A 19,247-nucleotide genomic window follows, 5' to 3' on the forward strand; every position below is an offset into this window, starting at 1 on the left:
TAGACTTCTACATTAATTCTTCCTTAGATTTGCTGGAAAATAAAAATCCCTATGTAATTTACAAGGTTTAGCACCAGAGTTTCCTAGTAAGCACTACGAGTCACTTTCCCACTTTACGGCTTGGTGCCTTTGCTTGATGGGTCAGTCTTTTTTAGATATTGATCTTAGTGGTTTATTTGAGAATGGTGACTAATGGCCACTGGGCTTTTGAGTATATCCCATGATCTCTGTAGCTTAGCACTAAGTAAGCAAATGACCACCTGCCTGTGTTAAAGTTGAATGATAATTCAATAGAGATGGACCCTTCATCAAGAAACGTGTTAAGTGAGAGTGAACTGGATTAAAAAACTACTACTACTATTGTAATATACTCCAGATTATCATGTTGGTCTTAATGCTGTTTCTTATGTTTTTCACCTTTTTAAAAAAAGTGAAATTTTGGAGAAACACTGAATACTTGTTCTCACGCCCAAGTTTGTGCACAAATTACAAGTCTATCCTTGAAATGCAAGAGACTGCCCCAGACATTAAATTGTCTACCAGTCTAAAAACATCAGATCGGACAATTTATAAACAACAGACCCAGCATGTTAAATCTTAAAATAAAGGTGAAAGAATTAGTAGTTGAATCAAGTCCAGTCAATTGTTATTTATATGGCTCCAAATCACAACAGAAGTTATCTCAAGGCTCTTTTCAAATACAGCAGGTCCAGACCTTACTCTTCATAATATTGATTACAGATTCCAACAGTTCACACCATGAGCAAGCACTGTATGGGCACACACTGTCCAACAATGCACTGAGGCCGTGATTGATGTTGTTTATCTGTTATTTTTGTGTGATTCCTGCAATGTCAGATCTGCTGTCTTGACCCCCCATCTTCAAAGGGGCCACAATGGAAATAAGCCTTTGGCTTTACTGTGTTACCCTGACCATTTCTTTTTTATCTATGCCTAGAAACTGTCAAATAAAATCAATCAATCAGTCAGTCAATCAGTCAATCAATATCACTTCTGTCTGTAGACAGTCCAGAGTTCTGGATTAAAAGGATTTATGTTTTTCTAAGAGTTCCTTTTTCCCCCATCTCTGCCAGCAGTTGTGATCCCTCTCACTGACTCGGAGCACAAAATGTTGCCTCTGCACTTTGCTGTGGATCCTGGGAAAGACTGGGAGTGGGGAAAGGATGATACAGACAACGTGATGCTGGCAAGGTATGGTCTTGATCTATGGTCTTGATTTTTTCAGGTTAAATGTACTCATTATTTTGTCCAAAGTATTGACACAGGGTCACAAAGAATACAGATAAAAACTAGAGTGGCACTTGCATGTGCACACTCTTATAGACAGCAAAGTGTCAGTGTGTAGGGATTGACCCCTGACTCCAGATTAGCGACACTCACTGCCAGTGACAATAAGATTAGCTCTAAATACCTTCTATGAATGGAGCAAGGGAAGAAGCGCCAAAATAGCAGCTTGGTAAAAATAATCCTCCACCTTATTTACGTCAGCTGGTGACACTGTGGATGTCTTTTTTAGATGAAATGGTGACCAGAGATGATTACATGAGTGGCTATTAACATTGTTTGGAAAAGGTCATTGAGTTAAAAGGCTATTGCAGAACAAGAATGCATAACAGCAACAGGCTTTTAGTGTACTTGCCAGTCACTGTGCCATTCAGAGCCAAATTACCAGTTGTTGAGCAGCAGTATGGAAATCTAACAGTCTTCAGTTTCATCAGCCTCCATAAAGAAGGGGACCGGCATTATGTGGTTAATCGAGTTAGCGATCTTTACCGTTATCCCAGGGAACAGTGTGGTTTATTTTATTTTGAAGTCCAAGGGGTGTATTCAGTTTAGGATTAAATTCTAAATAAATCAAATAAAGCTTTGTTATGGTTCTGTACCAGGAGAGACTTGTTTGCGAGCGAGGCTGCTAGCTCTATTGCTAGCAGTTTGGGACCGCAGACTTTGGCTTTGTGTGCACTTGGTGGGATGGTACTTGATGGTACTACTCAAATGGTGGAAATATTTGTTGTGTTTCCTGTCTTTGTTGGCACAGGTCACCTGCCTATCTTGCAGCGGATAACGCTCTGCTGTTTATCCAGCTTTAGAAATCTGAACCATTTCCAAATCACTGATTTTCTGTGACCTCTCTCTGCCACAATTTGCTCGTCTTATGCAGACATCTAAATCTCTCCACGGTTGCTCATTTCTATGTTTCCAACAATGTATGTGTTGTGTTTTTTTTTTTTCCTTTCTTTTTTTTTTTGGTTTATCATTGTTATTCGATCGATTGTTTTATCACCCAGCTGTACGACCCCAGCATTTGGATCTATTTTCTGTGGTTGCACATTTACATCACATGTAACCATGGTATCATGGTTAGAATCTAGCTCATGACTATTGTCCAATACTGTCTAACAGCCAGAATACTATTACATTTTTAATATAAAATAATACTGTCAATGACCTAATGGTCTGTGATGGTCTCGTCTCGCTGAAGTTGGACTTGTGTCTCTTTTTCCCTTTTCCTACCAGTGTGGCTCTTTCTTTGGAGGCCAAGCTCCAGATGTTACACAGCTACATGACGGTCGCCTGGCTGCCCCTGCCCTGTGAGGTAAAGATCAAGGTCCACACATTCATCCCCAGTGTTGCTCCTTTACAGCAGGGAGGTTTATAAAGCCGGCTTAGACAAGTTTTATTTCACATACTGTTTTGGCCCACAACATATGAGTGATTAAAAACTATAGTGAGTAATTTTTCAACTAACTATGAATGCTGGTGGAGTATTCTAAAGACTAATTTAGTATGTTACCAGCCGAATTGACTTAGAATAAAAAAGGAAACCCCATCTTCTATTGTGATAATCAGATTGATGCAAAAGTAGTTGGGGGACTTGTGTAACAGCCTCTTGTGATTAGTGTTAATTTCCCACACTCATTATAAACAAGGGCAAGATTTTTCTTTCTTTCTTTCTTTTCCATCAGACCAGCTGTTCCCTGGCTGCTGTACAGACCGTATGTGAAAACAAACTATACTGGGCCATTGAGGTCATAAAGTTACGCCATGCAAACAATGCGACAAAGGTCCTCTTGTGTTCTACATGCTAACATCATGGAGCTTGAAAGGACAAGTTTATAGCAGTTTCATGGTTAAGCTGCAGGGACTGGTGGCAGTACAGGAATCCCTGTATTAAAATATGATTTAAGGAGATTATTCTGTTAAGCAATGCTACCACTGGATAGCTGTGTCATGGTCATTGCTGCTTATAGACGGGCCCCCATGTAGCTGATCCTTGTTTGAGATCAGAATGCTGCGTCACTATCTAGGTCATCCCAGTGCCAAATACAGCATTCTTTATTTTACAGCGTCTTTAACGTGTCTGTAGATATGAAAAGGCCTCTGGAAACTGTGTCACTTGTGTGTTTCTGCATTGGTCTGCAAAAAACAACTCTATGAATCACTCTTTTCACATCCTCTGTCTTTTTTCCCCCATACCTGAGGGGCATGGGCCTGTACTGTGCTAAATTTGACTTTCCTTTTTTTTGTGGATTTCAGGGCTGTGAAGCTGAACTACAACTCAACTTAATTTCTTATGAATATTATATTTTCTTAGTTTTCCATTATAATTTGGTCAGCAGGTTGGGGCAGATGTACATTTTTCTCATTACACATATAAAGTATTTTTCCAGCTTGTGTTTCTGCTTTGTTTCCTTGCAGCAAGCCCCTCTGGCCCAACCCGAGTCTCCCACAGCATCGGCAGGAGAGGATGCCCGAACGCCTCCGGACTCAGGAGAGTCAGACAAGGAGTCAGTCAGCAGCAGCTCCAATGGCAACGGCGACACAACTACAGGATCAGCAGTCAATGGAGGCGGGTCCTTGGCTAAGAACAGCTCCTCTTCCTCATCTAGTTCCTCTAGCAGTGGTTCGGCAGGGACTGGAACAGCAGGGAAGGACAAAACCAAGAAGGAGAAGGACAAGGATAAAGACAAGAAGAGGGCAGACTCTGTGGCCAATAAGCTCGGCAGTTTTGGCAAGAGCCTGGGCAGCAAGCTGAAGAAAAACGTGGGTGGACTGATGACAGGAAAGAACGCTGGAACTGGAGGTGTCAAGCAGGAGGGTGGGGAGAAGAAAAAGGGCTCATTTAGGGGGAGGAAGGGCAGTAAGGATAGCTCGCCATCAGCCCACGCCTCAGAGGATTCTGGGAAAGGCTCCCCCTCCTCAGGTAGTGAGCGTCTCAATGGAACAGGAAGCAGTATGAGCAGCAGTGGTGGGAGCAGCACTGAGAGCGAGACCTACAAGTACAGTGCAGACGTCAAGGTTAGCCTGGGCATCCTGCGAGCCGCCATGCAAGGTGAGAGGAAATTCATCTTTGCCAGCCTTCTCACTACCAGCAACCGGCAGCCCTTCCAGGAGGAGATGATCCAGCGCTACTTGGCCGATGCAGAGGAGCGCTTTCGGGCCGAGCAAGAACAACAGCGTCGTGATGTTGAAAGGAAGGGCATCACTAATGGCATCCAGCCACCCAAGAAGGAGGTGGTTGGTGGTACGGAGCTGAGTTACCGGCCTTACGAGGCCAAAGAGGAGCTGTCAGAGAACTCATCACCTTCCTTCAACCAACTCAAGCCCTCTCCTTTGAGCCCCTCTATGTACTCTGGGGTAGTGCCCATTCCCCGGCCCTCCTTCATAGATCAGCCTCCTGCTGCAGCACCCCTCACCCAGCACCTTCATATGCACAGCTACATGGATAATCGGCGCCAGCTTGCTGGTGGGTCCCCAGTAACCTCCTACCCTGGCCTCCCCTCATACGCCACCCTACCCCGACACTGCCCCACAACACAGGGTCCCTCCCATCCCCAGTACAATAACCCACAAGGCCCCTCCTCCCTTAGCCCCTCTCGCCTTGCGCCCTCATACCCCCCGGAGTTCGACCCACCAGACTATCCTGGGTCTGAACCGGTTTGTGGGACCTACACCAACGGGTTCCGGGACATGCGCTCCAACCTAGATTCTCGGAGCGGGCAACCACCAGTCAGGCACTACTCGCTGGGCAGTGCCGGTGGTTTGACCAGCCTGCAGTCCAGCCGCTGTCGGACACCCAGCTGCACCTACTATGGACACCCCGAGACGGGCAACTACTGCTCCTACTGCTACCGGGAAGAGCTGAAGAAGAGGGAGACAGAACCAGCCATCCACAGGTTCTGAGTGGACCTCGCTATGGCTTGAATTTGACGAGTGGCCTTTTCAGTTTAAAAAAAAAACAAACAAAAAAAAAAAAAACGGCTGGGGCGGATCAGCCTCTGAATGGACAAGAGAAAGGCAACCAGCTCCCTCCCTTTTTTAGCTGTGTCATTTCCTGTTGAACCACGTCAGAAAGTGACAGCGTCGACACGACTGCAGAATAAACAGGGTGGTTTCTGACTGCTGGGGTCATGTATTAGACCATAGGATTAACTAACTGCACTTCTGTTACATTTTGCTGTGGCTCTTATGCAGGCATTGTGTATGAGTGCGTGTGTGCGTGTGTGCGTGCGTGCGTGCGTGTGCGCGCGTGTGTTCGTGTGTGTGTGTGTGAGTTACAGGCTCTCCTCCTTTATCAGAGTTTAACGCCTTGCTATTGTCTCCTCCTAGTGGAGAGAATGTATATGGCAGGCGCCATACAGAACACTCATCAACATACATACAGTACGTGCACACATAAACACTAAATCAGACTCACACTTCTACATACACTTGGATGCAAGCACAAACAGAAAAGGCACGAGTGTCTCCACTCCATTTGTGGTCTGTGATAATGTTTGGATTTGTTAATTAAGGGATGTTTGAGCATTTTGAAGTCACATCCCGTTAGGGTGATTTCAGTGTTATACAGATTTTACACTACTGTTACTAGATGCTTGCGTCATATGTACCTCGGGAAACAGCAGAATTAATCCTTGTCGAATGGCTTTTTCGTCAGTTCTGTTTGCATAATGCAAATTGCAACTACCGTGCAGTGCTAATGAATAAGCGTTCTGTGGGCTGCTGTGGTGCTAATGTTACAGAATGCAAACACATAGCTGTCCATGCATTTAACACAACTGCTCTGCACTGTTAGTTGTATCTTCCTGGTAAAACAAATTCTACAATTTTGTCCAATTCGTAAATCAATGAATTGAATTTTGAAGATGGCAACCCTTTGAAGGTTAAGAATAATTGGTCACATTATCACCCAGGCATTGCAGAAGAAAGACAACATAGCAACATAGGAGTATGGTAAGATACTGTTCCCAGAGTATTTCATATATTTGTTGGAATATGTCTCTTTCTTAGTTGGGTCTTCCTCTTTCTGTACAATAGATGGTGTTGAGCATTTGATTATTGTGGCCAACCCAGGCATGCAATACTACACACTACAAAGTCAAAATATCACATCCAGCACAACAGATTTTGGAGACAGCTGTCAAATGCGTAATTTAACGGTGTTGTTAAAACCCTAAACACATTTTAGGATTTCAGACAGGTGAAAGGTTTGTTGTTCTGTAGAGCAAATCAACAAATTTGTTATTTAACAAGTGATAATAAGTTGCTCCAAAGCAGTGAGGACGTGTGCCGTTCTGACTGTTGTCTCCAGTTTCTGTTTCCATGATGCAAAGTGACGCATCTACTTTTGTTGGATGTTGAAATAACTGACATTGCACTGACAAATTCTGGTAACAAGCTATGGTTCTGAAAGTCACTGTTTTGAAATGACAAACCCTCATCGCTCTGATGGTTTAGAAATGTGAAACATGTTTCATATTATCTTATGATCACACGAAAGGTTAACTAAATCATACATCCATGGTGTCCTAACTAATAGGACATCTTAATGCTTATTGGTTTGGTTGCTCACTGCAAAGTTTAAAGTTCTACTGAAAGCGGTTTCTTAATTTCTGGCGTTCGTCCCGCCAAGACATTATCTCTTTTTGCACAAATTCAAGCACTTTCCTGATGTCCGTAGATACAAAATGTTTTGCTGTTTTTGAAGTGGCCTGACTGTTCGTCCTTTGTTCATCTCTGCAGACACTGCCACCTCTGTTCATGGGAAATCAGGGGCACAGGCCTGAAGGTTCAGTTACTGTAGAGCTGCAGCATTTTGGTGCCAGTGTCACCATCTAACTAAGTTTCCTAGTTGCCTTTTTCAACATTTGTCCTTGGGGCAACACATTTCTGCGTGTCATTCTAGATGATGAACATCAAGTATCCACTGCTTGCTTCATTGCCTGCAGTTTTTACTACTACTGCCCCCCTAAAATTAGAATATTAATATTATTTGAATTTGTGTTGAAGCTATTGAAATAATTATTTTCAGTTAGGCATACAGTATCAACAAGTTGATACCAGCTGATGTTTTGTTTGAGTTGTACAAATGTTTAAATGACTACTTAAATACTTAAATTTGTTATATTTCCCCTATAATAAGCCATGATGAGGAATTCTTTTTTGGGGAGTGTGACACTAGTTTGGCATTAAGCCTATTAGAAAAGCACAATTTAGTATGCAATTCACTGCCTTGCCCAGTTGAGGGCACCCTTGATTTGTTTTTCTTTTAAACCAGTATTTGGAGCTTGTGCCCTACATCCAAACTATGAACAAAAATAACCAAAAGGTTAGGGGAGTAACTTTCAGCAGTGCTAATACACTATATTACAGTATTTTCCAACCGTTGCAGATGCTGTTTGAGGAAGGAAGGGGGCTTTTTGCTGTGCATTTAAAGTGACACTAAAGTTCTAATGAAAATAAAACACTTCAATCACACTATTTCCCAAGAAAACATTTGCTGTGTTTATGTGTGTTGACGTGTACATGCACTAGCATTTTAATTCAGACTAGACCCATCAAATGTTCCCTTACTGTGGGAAGGTGATGCCTGTTTTTAAAAATGTGTATGTGTGCATACTCTTTCCCTCCCTCCAAAGTAATAATTAGCTTACAAAACCAGTTATTTTATTCTTATCATTATTATAATTTTTTTTTTGTGATGAAACGGATGCCTCAGAAACATGTAAAACATCAGACTTTACAGGCTACAAACACTTTTTGTATTTAAGATAAAAACAATGAGAGGTTGTATAAATATGTTCCATGTTATTTTTGTAAGCCCAAAGTTTTACAGTGTTTTTAAAATGGTAAGAATGTATATTGTTGGATACTAAAACAGGTATGGATGAGAAGCTTGTAAGAGCCTGGGTTTGAGGTAGAAATGTTGACATTTTGGCTGTCGAAGGCGACTCCCAGATGGGCCTCTTGATACTCGAGGTTCTCTCACTGCAAACTAATTTCCTCAATGCTGACCTAACAAGATACCATTTGAGAATATATATTTATAGTGAGATTTTTTAATAGGTTTCCTTGTGGAATGTTTAGTTGAGACGATTTAGGATGTTCTTTCTCACATGGCTAATTGTCTAGCAGTCTGGCTTTTATTTGTTTGTTGCTTTTTTGATTTGTACATTTTGTTTCCTTTTTTTTTTTTTTTTACAGACACAAATCCATACTATGCTAAAATGCTAAAACATGACAGTGACGTTCTTGTTGACCCAGCTCATTTCCTCCAAACCAGAAGAGAAATGGCTCAGAATTAATTTTGCAACACAACTGACCCAATATATTTTTATATATTGTACAACACTGTCATTTCTGTGGAAACAGAATATTCATCATCGGTGACATTAACATGAAATACTTCGAGTTGCATGGGACTGGAACTGTTGCATGTAAATGGCAATCCATTTTACCAAATTTGTGCATTATTTTAACTTGATTTCAGTTGTCCTGGTATTTTGATCTGTTTTTATTTTTTATCATTTTAATGTTTTGTTTTGTTTTTGAGAGGAGAGTCTCCTAAGGCTGTGTGACAGTGCAATCTGGATAGAAAGAACATCAGATTTTATGTTAGGTTATTATTATTATAATTATTATTTTTTTTGCACCGTTTGAATAAATTCTCATTGTATTTCAAGAACGCTATGCTTCTTCTCTCTTTTGTGTTTCATATGGGAAAAAGCCCTTTGTTATTTACTGATTTCTAAGTCCTGATCACTGATATGAAATTAATTCCATAAAAATACAATTGAAGATATGTGTATAAAGATAGTTTGGCACGTTTTAAATTTAGTCCTTACATAGTTAAAATCTCAGCTGGAATGTGTGAAATACCTTTTGAATTAGAGCTAAAACAATTAGATGATATTAAATGAACTGACAGTTATAATTTACTCTTAATATTTTCAAGCAACATGAAGTTGCACTTCATTGTCTTAGTTTGCAAAACTGTAAGACGTGACTTTTGACATTTTTCACTTTTTTCTGACATTTTTTATTATCATTTTTTATTATTCGATATTTAGAATAATCTATAATCACAATCCTGCTTGGAAGGAGCAAGTTTATACATTTGCTTTATATTTGAAGTAAATTATTAATCTCATCTTGTTTAAACTTTGATGGTGTGAGACTTTCTTCTAACTGGACAAAGTCGCCAGAAAAAATCTGCTCTGCCAAAGTGCCCTAAAGCAAGGCACTGAATCCCTTCTAGTTCCAGGGTCACCGTTGTATACCTCTTAGCTTTCTGTGTAGGGCAAGAGAAAACAGAATTTCTTCAACTATCTGATACCTTATAAGATTATCATCATTACTACTGAAGTGGAGCTGCAGATACATGATAAACTGAAATAGATATAAATTCAATAGATAGCAGAAAAACAGAGCTTAGCCATGTATTTGATTCTTCTGTTTTATTCTATTCTGTCATTCTGTATTACCTTAACCTTGTTGCATTATACATCGTTGAATAACTCCAGCTCAGATGATGCAAGGTCCTGTGTCTGCGACTGTTTTATGTATTAGAGAAATTGGAGACCCTTATGTAATATTGAACAGTTTCCCATGTGGTAAAAAATCCAGACCTCTCTCTATTATAGTTCACAAGGACACTGTCTCCTCACCTGTTGAGCAGGACAGACGACCGCTCTGGTTTTTTCAAACTTTCCCTGTTCTCGCTGGAATGGAATTTCTTCTGAATTGGCCTACTGTGTTCGTTTGAAAGTGAGGTACTGGTGGTTTCTGTCCATGAGTTTGGATGAGTGAGAAGAGGAGCCAGTCCCCACACAAACCCGCCAAAGGATCAAAAAAAGGTACTGCTGAACAAAAACAGGCTGTAGATGGTAACTTAATAGGATTATTGTTTTTCAGGAGGGTTTTTTCAGGGTTGAAACATCAGAAGGTCAAGAGTTGAATGGTTTTATGGATGCTGGCTGCCTGACTCTGCTACTTTCTCAATTTAAACCCTCAAACACAAGTCACCTGAATAAAAGGTCATTAACTATGCTAAAGTTGTTTCCTTGGAAATGAATTCATTGTTTCCTTAGAAACAGCCTCCATCCCTAGTTAGAGGGTTAAATCTAGGAGTTAAATCAGGGTTAAAAGGTTAAAACCACCAAACAAAAAAGTTAATAAAACTGAGTCATTTTTTGTTGTTTTTTTAAAAAATAATTTTGTATCTCTTTAGGTAGCTTTGCATCTCTTTATGGTCATTTTGCTTTGTTTTGCGATTTTATGTCTGTTGTGGTCATTTCAATTAGTAGTATATATAATAGTAATATAATAGTTTTGTCTCTTTTGTCATTTCAAGTCTTTTTGGTCATTTTTTGTCTCTGTAGTTGTTTTGCTTCTGTTTGTTGACCTCTGACCTTTCAAATAAGAAATATTAAGTCACTTCATACAGGGGCTCTGGCCCAGGGACCCCCTGAACCTCTCAGGCCTCTTGCCCTGTGCCTGGTAGGCTTGTGTGGTGATCCAACCATGCTTACACATTAATGCATCAGTAACATCCCAATAATATAATAGATAATAACACATCATAATGAGTACTTAACTTTTTATACTCTAGGTTCATTTACCTGATAGATTGCAGAACCTTTAGTTGTAATGGAGTATTTTTTTCACTGGGTTACTTATTTCCACTTCTGTATAAATGCCAGTGTCGAGTGGTGGTGAGTTGGTGGGGTTCAGTGAAAGCGGGGGAAACCGGCGCCATTGCACCTTCTTCTGCTCCAACTTCTAGCGAGTAAAATAAAACTTCGTGGTGGACTTTCGCTGTCAATTTGGGAGCGTCCAGGTCATTTACTTCTTCACGGTCCAGATGTACTGGCCCTTTAAGAAGCTCCACTGCTGCACTTGGCTTTTTTTTTCCACCAGTGTGTGTTTCACTATGGCGAAGGAATAAACAAATAGAACCAAATGGGTAACAAAGCAGCAGGAACGGTGAACACATCTCTCCGTTAGTCACAAATACCCGTTAGTAATAGTCCAGTGACTGTCGCTTTCAGCAGGGTGTGCTCGCGATTTTTTTGTGTGTGGTCGGGACACGGATGCTGTCAGTGCGAATAGCGATGAAAAGAGCGAAAATAGTTCACTTGTCCACACTGAACACCTCCGTTGTAGCAGCCGGTGATACAGGCTAGCCGTTAGTGAACCCTGGACCTTTCTTCTCGTTTTAACGGTTTTTCTCGGCTAAAACATGGGAAAGGGAGAACGCTAATTCAACGACCGTTAGCTTTTAAGCTTTTAATAATACGTTTTGAAAACATTTTTCAGTCAGTGCGCTTTATTTCGCTCGTATTTTTCTATTTAAGTCGAGTTGACCCGTCGTGAAAAATGTTGACAGGATCTAAAACCACGTTCAAAGTGAGACAAATGCTCCCAGATATCAAGGTAAGGTCATAACGTTAAGTTAGCTAACTGACGCTAACTAGCTCGGCTGAGTGAAAGCCTAAAAACACTAGTTAACTTGTTCTATCCCGTTTTATAATGTCGCATGATTGTAAAAACTGAGCTACTAATTTTCATATTAGAGACCCAGTGTGGTGAAGCTTTATTATTGCAGTAGAGATAGTTTCCTTTTTGCAGCAGCCATCAGATTCTAAGTGTTTGACTAGGAAAATGCAGCTAAGCCAGTTTTCCTTTTTGTATATCTTATTGGACCCCTATTTTTTCCAGTTGAGTTATGATTTGCAAGTCAGTCGGTTGAAGGTTTGGGCTCTATATGTTCATCACACAACAGCTAAATTTGCTTTTTCAGTACTGTAACTAACTCATCAACTCTCCTCATGTGATTTAACACCAGAGGGGCCAGTAAGCAGGCAGTGTCATGATGCAGGAAACACCGGCCATCATTCACCGTGCTGTGCTATAAATGTACAACCAGGTAGTTTGCAGCCTGGCAGGATTAGAAACCTGTGGTCCCTCCTCAGAGATCCCTCTGAGAGGCTATTCAGTGTGTGAGTGTGGACTGTCTCCTGTTATTTTTGTTCACAGTTCAGGATGGCAGCTTTACAGGGGGAAACTAGGCTGCAGAGGGCTGCTGCTTCCTTCTGTCTGGACGACAGGGAGATGCATAATTACTGTGAGGGTACATAATGTCACTGTCTTTGGCGACATGCCGGAGCAAGCCAGTGACTAGGTGGTGAATCTTAATCACTTCATATGGGATTCAGTTGTTGTACACAAAGACAAATGGCACAGACGGTCATATCTAGAGAACTGCACTGAACATTTGTTGCCAGATTCAGCTCCTAATTACCAAAGCTTTTAAAGGTCATATGACGCTGCAGTGAATTGCTTTTAAATGCTGAAGGTGAAATCCCTGTGCTGCTGTATTTCAAATGATCAGAAAGATCACAAAGCAATGTGTGCACACGGTATGAGCGTGTTCAGAGTTGCCTGTTCCTTTTAGGAACAGTCTTGTGGCACTGTCTTTGTGTTGCCTGGCTTTTTGTCTGTCCCTGATTATTTTCAGCAGCCGCAGGGGGAAACAGTAACAGATGCCTCTTTACTCTGCCTCGGGCGAGGCTTGCATGTGGAGTGGGGGTGATGTGCACTGCACAACATCTGGCTGTCGCCATGGAGACAGCAATTGGGAGGTAGAGGAGTTTTGAATTTGATTACCTCAGAAATCACCTCAGCCCCTCATAGATGGAATCCCATGTGTTCAAGTATGAGAATGTGGCTGAGCCTCAGATATGGTAATGTGTAGATTATATGCACAGGCCACCCACACTCTCGTGGGCTTCACTTCCATGAGCGTGTGTTAAGGCTGCTCTAGAAAACTGAATCCAATCCTGGACTGAATTTGGACCAGATGGCTCTGGAGTTTGCGTGTATTGGTGAATCTCAATCTCTTTAATCACCGTATTTATGTGTGCCAAGCCATTTTGGATGTTATAGAATATGATGGGGCTGCAACTTGTGATTTTTTTTTACATTATTTGACGTTATTTTTATTTTACATTTTCCAATTGTTTGGGTCGTACGAACAGCGGTTCAAAATGTAAAAAGAAGAAAAGTAGCAAGTCTGTAGTTAAGAAGCTTGACCTAGGAAATGTCTTATTAAGAAAACAACAGCAGCACATAAATGCTACATAAGGATTATTATTCAGGCTTATTTTGGCTGTGTCTATCCCCTTGAGTTCACTCTATCTGCATTTCCCAGCTTTGAAGCAGTCAGCATGAAAGGCACAAAGCTCCACAGAAGCAAAAATGCCAGAGGAGGGATCATCTTAGCTCTATTCAGAGTGGCTAAAGATCCAAGCCTGATAGGAGTGGGCCAAAGCAGTACAGTCACCCACACCCGCTCCCATAGGATCCAGGCGTCACATTCACTGCCAACCCCCGAGCTGCTGAAGCTTCTTAGGCAGAGCACAACAATGGGCTCTTCTGAGCGCTAGAGCAGATTTATGGTACCATTAGAGGGTGTATCGATCTGACATTGGGTGATAATTAACCAGTGGCATTATTCACTAGTGAAAGGGCTGGGTCTTGAAGGGCTTGGTTGTTTGTCTGTTTTGAGTGTATTGTATAGAGTGGCTCTGATAATTTCACTCTTGGGAGCTGGGCTGTCAGAGTAGATGACTGTCATAACATTTCAGAGAGACACTTGCACACCACTGAAAATGTTCAATATTCATCATTAGATTTTCACTTAAGCCATTTAGCTGACACTCACCTGCACTGATGCAGTGTTATTGAGAGTGACACATAGAGTAAGTATGCTCCAAACACCAGAGGAGGCAATGTTGCTGTTGATTGACACAGTGACTGTTGAGGGCGTAGGATTTGTGACCTTTTAGTCACAGAATGATGTGTCTCGCAACTAGGCAACCCTCCTGCCCTTTAAAAGAAACTCTGGAAAACTGATATGTCATGGCTCCACTGACAGATAGCACTAGATAGTGACTGATGAAAACTTTCTGTTAAATCAAATAGTGTATTTGTCACATAATAGTTTGTGAGTTGCTTGCCTAATGGAAAAGGTCAGTAAACTTTTTTTTAATATAATGTTTTTGATTATTTTCATTATAGATTAACCTGCTGATTATTTTCTGGATTAATCGATTAGTTGTTTTGCCCAAAGATATCTGAATATAGAGGAAAATGGCTGTTATATTGTATATGTAAATATGTTAAATTGACATTTGTGGGTTTGAGTGAAATGTCTCAACGTTTTTGTAAAGATTGTGTTCTTTTCAGGATGAGTTGTAATAACTTTGGTGATCCTTTGACTTTTCATCATCACGCCAAAATGTTTTAATTTGTCCAATAGTTTTGTTTATGACAAAATACCTGCAAAACCAATGACATTCATCAGCCCCAGCTGTATTTTGTGTTCAGTGTTGATTATGTTAGCATGTGAACACAGTAAATGAGATAGTGAATATGGTAAACAGTATACCTGCTAAACATCAGCATGATGGCATTGTCATTGTGAACATGTTAGCATGCTGACATTAAGCTCACAGAGCTGCTAGCATGGCTGTAGACTCTTGTTAAACTATTGTCCTACTAAAGTAAGCAAACACTTTTTTATTTGGCTTAAGAGGACCTTTGAACCTTTCTGTACTTGACCTTACAATACATCACCACCACTACCACAAACATCTGTCTTTTAATGGAACAATGATTCGCAAATCATTCAGCAAGGATACCATTATAAAAAGCCAGTAATTATCTGTTTGTTGTTTGTCTATAAGTCTAGACTGATGGTGTTATGATGATGAACGGATGAGAATGCAGACAATGCTGTACATTTTCCCATGTTGCCAGGGTATTCATGATGGAAGGTTTCAGAATAAAATGTTACAACAGCGAGAGCTGTGCTATTAGCTGCTTGCTTTTGCAGAAAAATGGGTTAAAAGCTAGATATTCACTATAGTGTGATACATACACTTTCACATTAAGAATTAACCACCAGAATTCCCAATTCATTAAATGTTAATTTATTATTTTACACTGTATGTTGGAATAGCTGTCCTTCCTTTCTGTAATTTCTCATTTTTCTTATTGAGGCTAAAAATGCAGCCTTTGCTGGATGTCCATTTTTTAAATACACTACACTAGGTAGCATATTTCCACTGAGCACCTCATTCCAGTGTCTCCTGATAACATTCAAGGCTATTTCTTGTCTGTTTGCAGTGGCCTTGGAGTGTTTCTTTCAGTACATGAACATATTTGATATCTTCTGTTTCTCTTGCAGTAAATACAGTACATCATTACAGGTCTGTTGCTAACTGAAAGATAAAGACTGAAAGCAAGGGAATGGGTATCCAGAAATGGCAAAGTGTCACAGTACATTTTATTTGTCTAGACAAAAAAAAAAAATCTGGTACATTATTCTCAATGGAGAGGAAACACTTCAAAGTGAGCTCCATTTAGCAAAACTACCTCATGTACTCATTTTGCTTCTAAGCCAGTTCACAATGCCATAAGACTGTCCCCATTCATGTGAGGAAATGAAAAGCACAGTACAAATAAACAGGCTGTGACACTTTAGTGAAGTGAACAGTGGCTAATGTGTCCAAGCAGAGCATATCTCACTAGGAGTAGCTTTTAAAAGAGACAGAATTTTTTATCTTAACAACGGATAGCTAAAGGTCCACAGTGTTTTTTGGGATATTACTGTAAAATTTTTCCCAAGTCAGTCATTTCAGCCTTGAAAATCTTATGTTTAAGATTGTTCTGTTTTTTTGTTGTGGTTCAGCTTGTTGGTACAGATTTTTGTCAAATAGTTGGTAGCATCCAAGCCTTGTCATTCCGCGTAAAATAAGATTTGAAGACATGATCGGAGATTTAAATTAGATGCAAAACGAGATTTCTGTTTCTTCAGGGTCGCAACAAAAATTCAGTTTGTTCTTGTGAGTTCGGCCTGTTGTGTGGGGAAAGAGAGGTATGCTCCAGACCCATGAACAAGCATGCTTTCTGCAGAAGTCTGGCTGGCCACAGTAGCAAGGGGAAGCCATGAGCAATGGAAACTGCAGTAAGCCTTGGCCACTGTCCCTGAGGATGAAGGGAAGGAGCAGAGAAGGGCAAAAGTGGGGCAGAGAGGCAGCACGGGGGGAGAACGAAGCAATGAAAGTGATATAGTGGGGACGCCGAAGCCACACAATGAAAGCAAAAGTGAAAAGTCGGCAAAAACACAGGCCTGGAAATGTGGTTTCCAAGTGATATGTGACTCAAAGACTCGAGGGAAGTCTTACTGTGGCCACAGTATCTTTAAGTTTATGCCTAGACATTTCCTCAGTCCCATTTTCCTTATCTCTGTTGTTCGCTTTAGCTCTCTTGTGTAAAACTTAGAAGTGAAACAGAAATGCCCACATTTCACATATAAATACAATAGCTGTAGATCTTTTTAAACTTTCACATTTATTGCTACCACAAATGTAGTTTTTCCTGGTTTAACCGAGGGAGCTCTACTCATATCACCCTTAATCACATTATGTACATAGCAGAGTCTGCATTGAGTGCCAGTAGTACTTCACCTTGTGTATTGCAGTGTTATCTAGTAGGTTCACTTGCCTTACAAGACCCTGAGGCACAAGTTTGTTAGTCTTGACAACCTTCAGATAGACAGATCTAACACACTAAACTTATGAAAGGAACAACAAAACAAGATCAGAACAGCCTCTGATGTTCTTAAAAGGCGATAAGGAATTCAGCTGCGGGTTTTCTGTGGGTGTTGATGGAGAGACAGAAAGTAAGCATGATACTTTTTAAAACCAGATGGAAAAAAATGAACAATGCTCTGGCAGAAACCAAGCCTTGTAAAATTTTAGTGTCCTGCCTTATGATCAAAAAGGCCCTGTTTTCCCCCCAGCGGTTTTTGCTAACATAGAGCTTTTTGCTTTTTAATTTGGTCTGTAAAAATTGTTGGAACTGTAACCATTGAAGCCATCTTGAAGGTCTCGGAATAAACACAGCCTAGAAATATATATTGGGGAGAACCCCCTGCTAATTTCTGCAGTTTAATCATGGACTTCAGATCTGGCAGTATAGAAGCATTTTGTAGAAAGATATTTCACCACAGAAAACTTGCCGACATGACATTATTTAGAGCTCATATAATTTGGATTGATTAAAAACAATTCTTTGTTTTTACTGTTTTCATGGCTCACTTAGCCCTTTTTTAATTAATTGGCAAGGTAGTATGGTTTTTCTTTTTTATTAGTTTAATTTTTGTCATTACTCTAATTTTTTATTATTCTTTTCAACTTCATTGTTTCTAGTATATTTACAATGAACTGATGACCTCAGGATAGAGAGACAGCAAAGTAAGAATTTAATTTAATTGCATTGATAACTTGTTTATTTCTGCATATGACCATAAAGCATTTGAATTTCTGTTTTTAAGTTCACAGTCAAAAACACAAAACAAAAACATGTTGAAAATGGCCATTCAACAGTTTACATGCTTTGCTTCACAGTAACATTAAACCAAATGGTACCAAAAATATACCAAAAACTCTGTACTAAAAACTAAAGCAGCTTCAGCAGCAAATTGCAGGGTCTCTGTGTCTCTTAATGAAACAGCCAGACACTCTTGCGTGCAAAGAAAACAACCAGCTATGAATAGGTGAGATTTTACTGCCTCTTGACGGAGCAAAGGTCCTCTTTGTTAAATGTTCCCTGTGTCTTATGGAGGACCACAAGCTTAGAGTGTCGGGTTTTCATGAGCAGGCTGCTAACACAGAATTCACCACACTGCAGAATTTTTAGCACAACAGTGGCAACTGAGTGGATTCATTGTTTTTGTTCACACATCCTTGCTGACTCGAAGAAGTACTGGTGTTTCATGATAAAGCCAGTGCCTTAAATGAAACAATGATAAATAGTTTCATTGTGGGCCAAACTCAGCCAGAATAGCTGACAGGGAAGTTTGAGTCTCTACAATGTATAGTTTTCTTGGACGTCAACCCCAAATTCTATTTCTGTACTACTATAAAGCTTGTTCACCACCTGTATGATCATATCATCCTCTCACATTGCAGGAGTTGGCATATTATAGGATTTCTAGCAGATAAATGTAAATGGCCTTCGTAAGGGGGGTTAGTAGCAAAGTTAAGTGGAAGCATATGTGCTAGTAAGCTCACAGTCTGATTATAGAAACCTCTGTGGCTCTGTGGGGTTGGACTGTGCTTGTAGAACAAACTCGAGTACGCAAGACTTCATGACTATTATAGAGAAAGCAGGAATAAACAGAACAGCAACATGGAAACTCAGAATCATGGAACATTGTGTGGTTAGCTTTGTTTCTTTGTCTTTGACAATGAGTCCACTGAGACGAGCCAGGCTTTGATGACAGAAGCAGACAGAGCCATAATTTAAATATAATCAACAAGACAAGTGGACATGAGGCTCTGTCCATGGGCTGAGTGTGTGCTGTTTAGTCTACATTTGTATTCGCTGTGTAAACAATTTGAAGTCTGTATAGGTTAAAAATAGAAACCTATTCTTTTAAAATGAGCACTGCTTTCATATTCAGGGTATTTAGGTTCTTGCGAGGTGAACATGAACATACTCAATTGTAGGGTTAAGGGTGTCTCTTTCCTTTTAAAAGAATAGTTTGACATTTTGGTAAATATATTTGTCTGGTTTCTTGTCGAGAGTCTTGTCATCTAACTCACAACATGAAAGCAAATAAGCAGTTCTTAGAGTGTGTATTTTTGTAAGACACCTGTCTGTTGCAGTGATATGTAAAATAAAGAGAGAAACCAGTGTTAATGTCAGCTCTGTATCTCTTACAGGAGAGGATGCTGAGTCAGAGTGGGGTGAATGCAAGGAGTCGAGATGTGTTTGGACTACGCTGCCTACCAGGTAAGATTGTGCCGTAAGGATCTCAGCGGAATAGTTTATCAACACATCAGTTCTTACTAAAGCCACTATTTTCTATTTTT

The 19,247-nt window shown here is 40.3% G+C and overlaps 2 protein-coding genes across 3 annotated transcripts in view; both read left to right on the forward strand.

The window, feature by feature from the left end:
- The window catches only part of otud7b (OTU deubiquitinase 7B), a 37,319-nt gene extending 28,818 nt beyond the window's left edge, over positions 1-8,501 (forward strand). For both annotated transcript variants that reach the window (XM_022746403.1, XM_022746404.1), the window contains exons 10-12: positions 1,098-1,212; positions 2,539-2,617; positions 3,721-8,501. In XM_022746403.1, coding sequence (XP_022602124.1) covers positions 1,098-1,212; positions 2,539-2,617; positions 3,721-5,205 — 1,679 coding nt within the window. In that variant the 3' untranslated portion in view covers positions 5,206-8,501. The remainder of the gene's footprint in view (positions 1-1,097; positions 1,213-2,538; positions 2,618-3,720) is intronic.
- Positions 8,502-11,247: 2,746 nt separating this feature from the next.
- The window catches only part of mtmr11 (myotubularin related protein 11), a 30,704-nt gene continuing 22,704 nt past the window's right edge, over positions 11,248-19,247 (forward strand). The window contains exons 1-2 of the mRNA XM_022746408.1: positions 11,248-11,736; positions 19,098-19,167. Coding sequence (XP_022602129.1) covers positions 11,680-11,736; positions 19,098-19,167 — 127 coding nt within the window. The 5' untranslated portion in view covers positions 11,248-11,679. The remainder of the gene's footprint in view (positions 11,737-19,097; positions 19,168-19,247) is intronic.

This window comes from Seriola dumerili, unplaced genomic scaffold (genome assembly GCF_002260705.1).
Source record: "Seriola dumerili isolate Sdu_G_001 unplaced genomic scaffold, Sdu_1.0 BDQW01000104.1, whole genome shotgun sequence".
In the NCBI taxonomy this organism is placed as follows: Eukaryota; Metazoa; Chordata; class Actinopteri; order Carangiformes; family Carangidae; genus Seriola; species Seriola dumerili.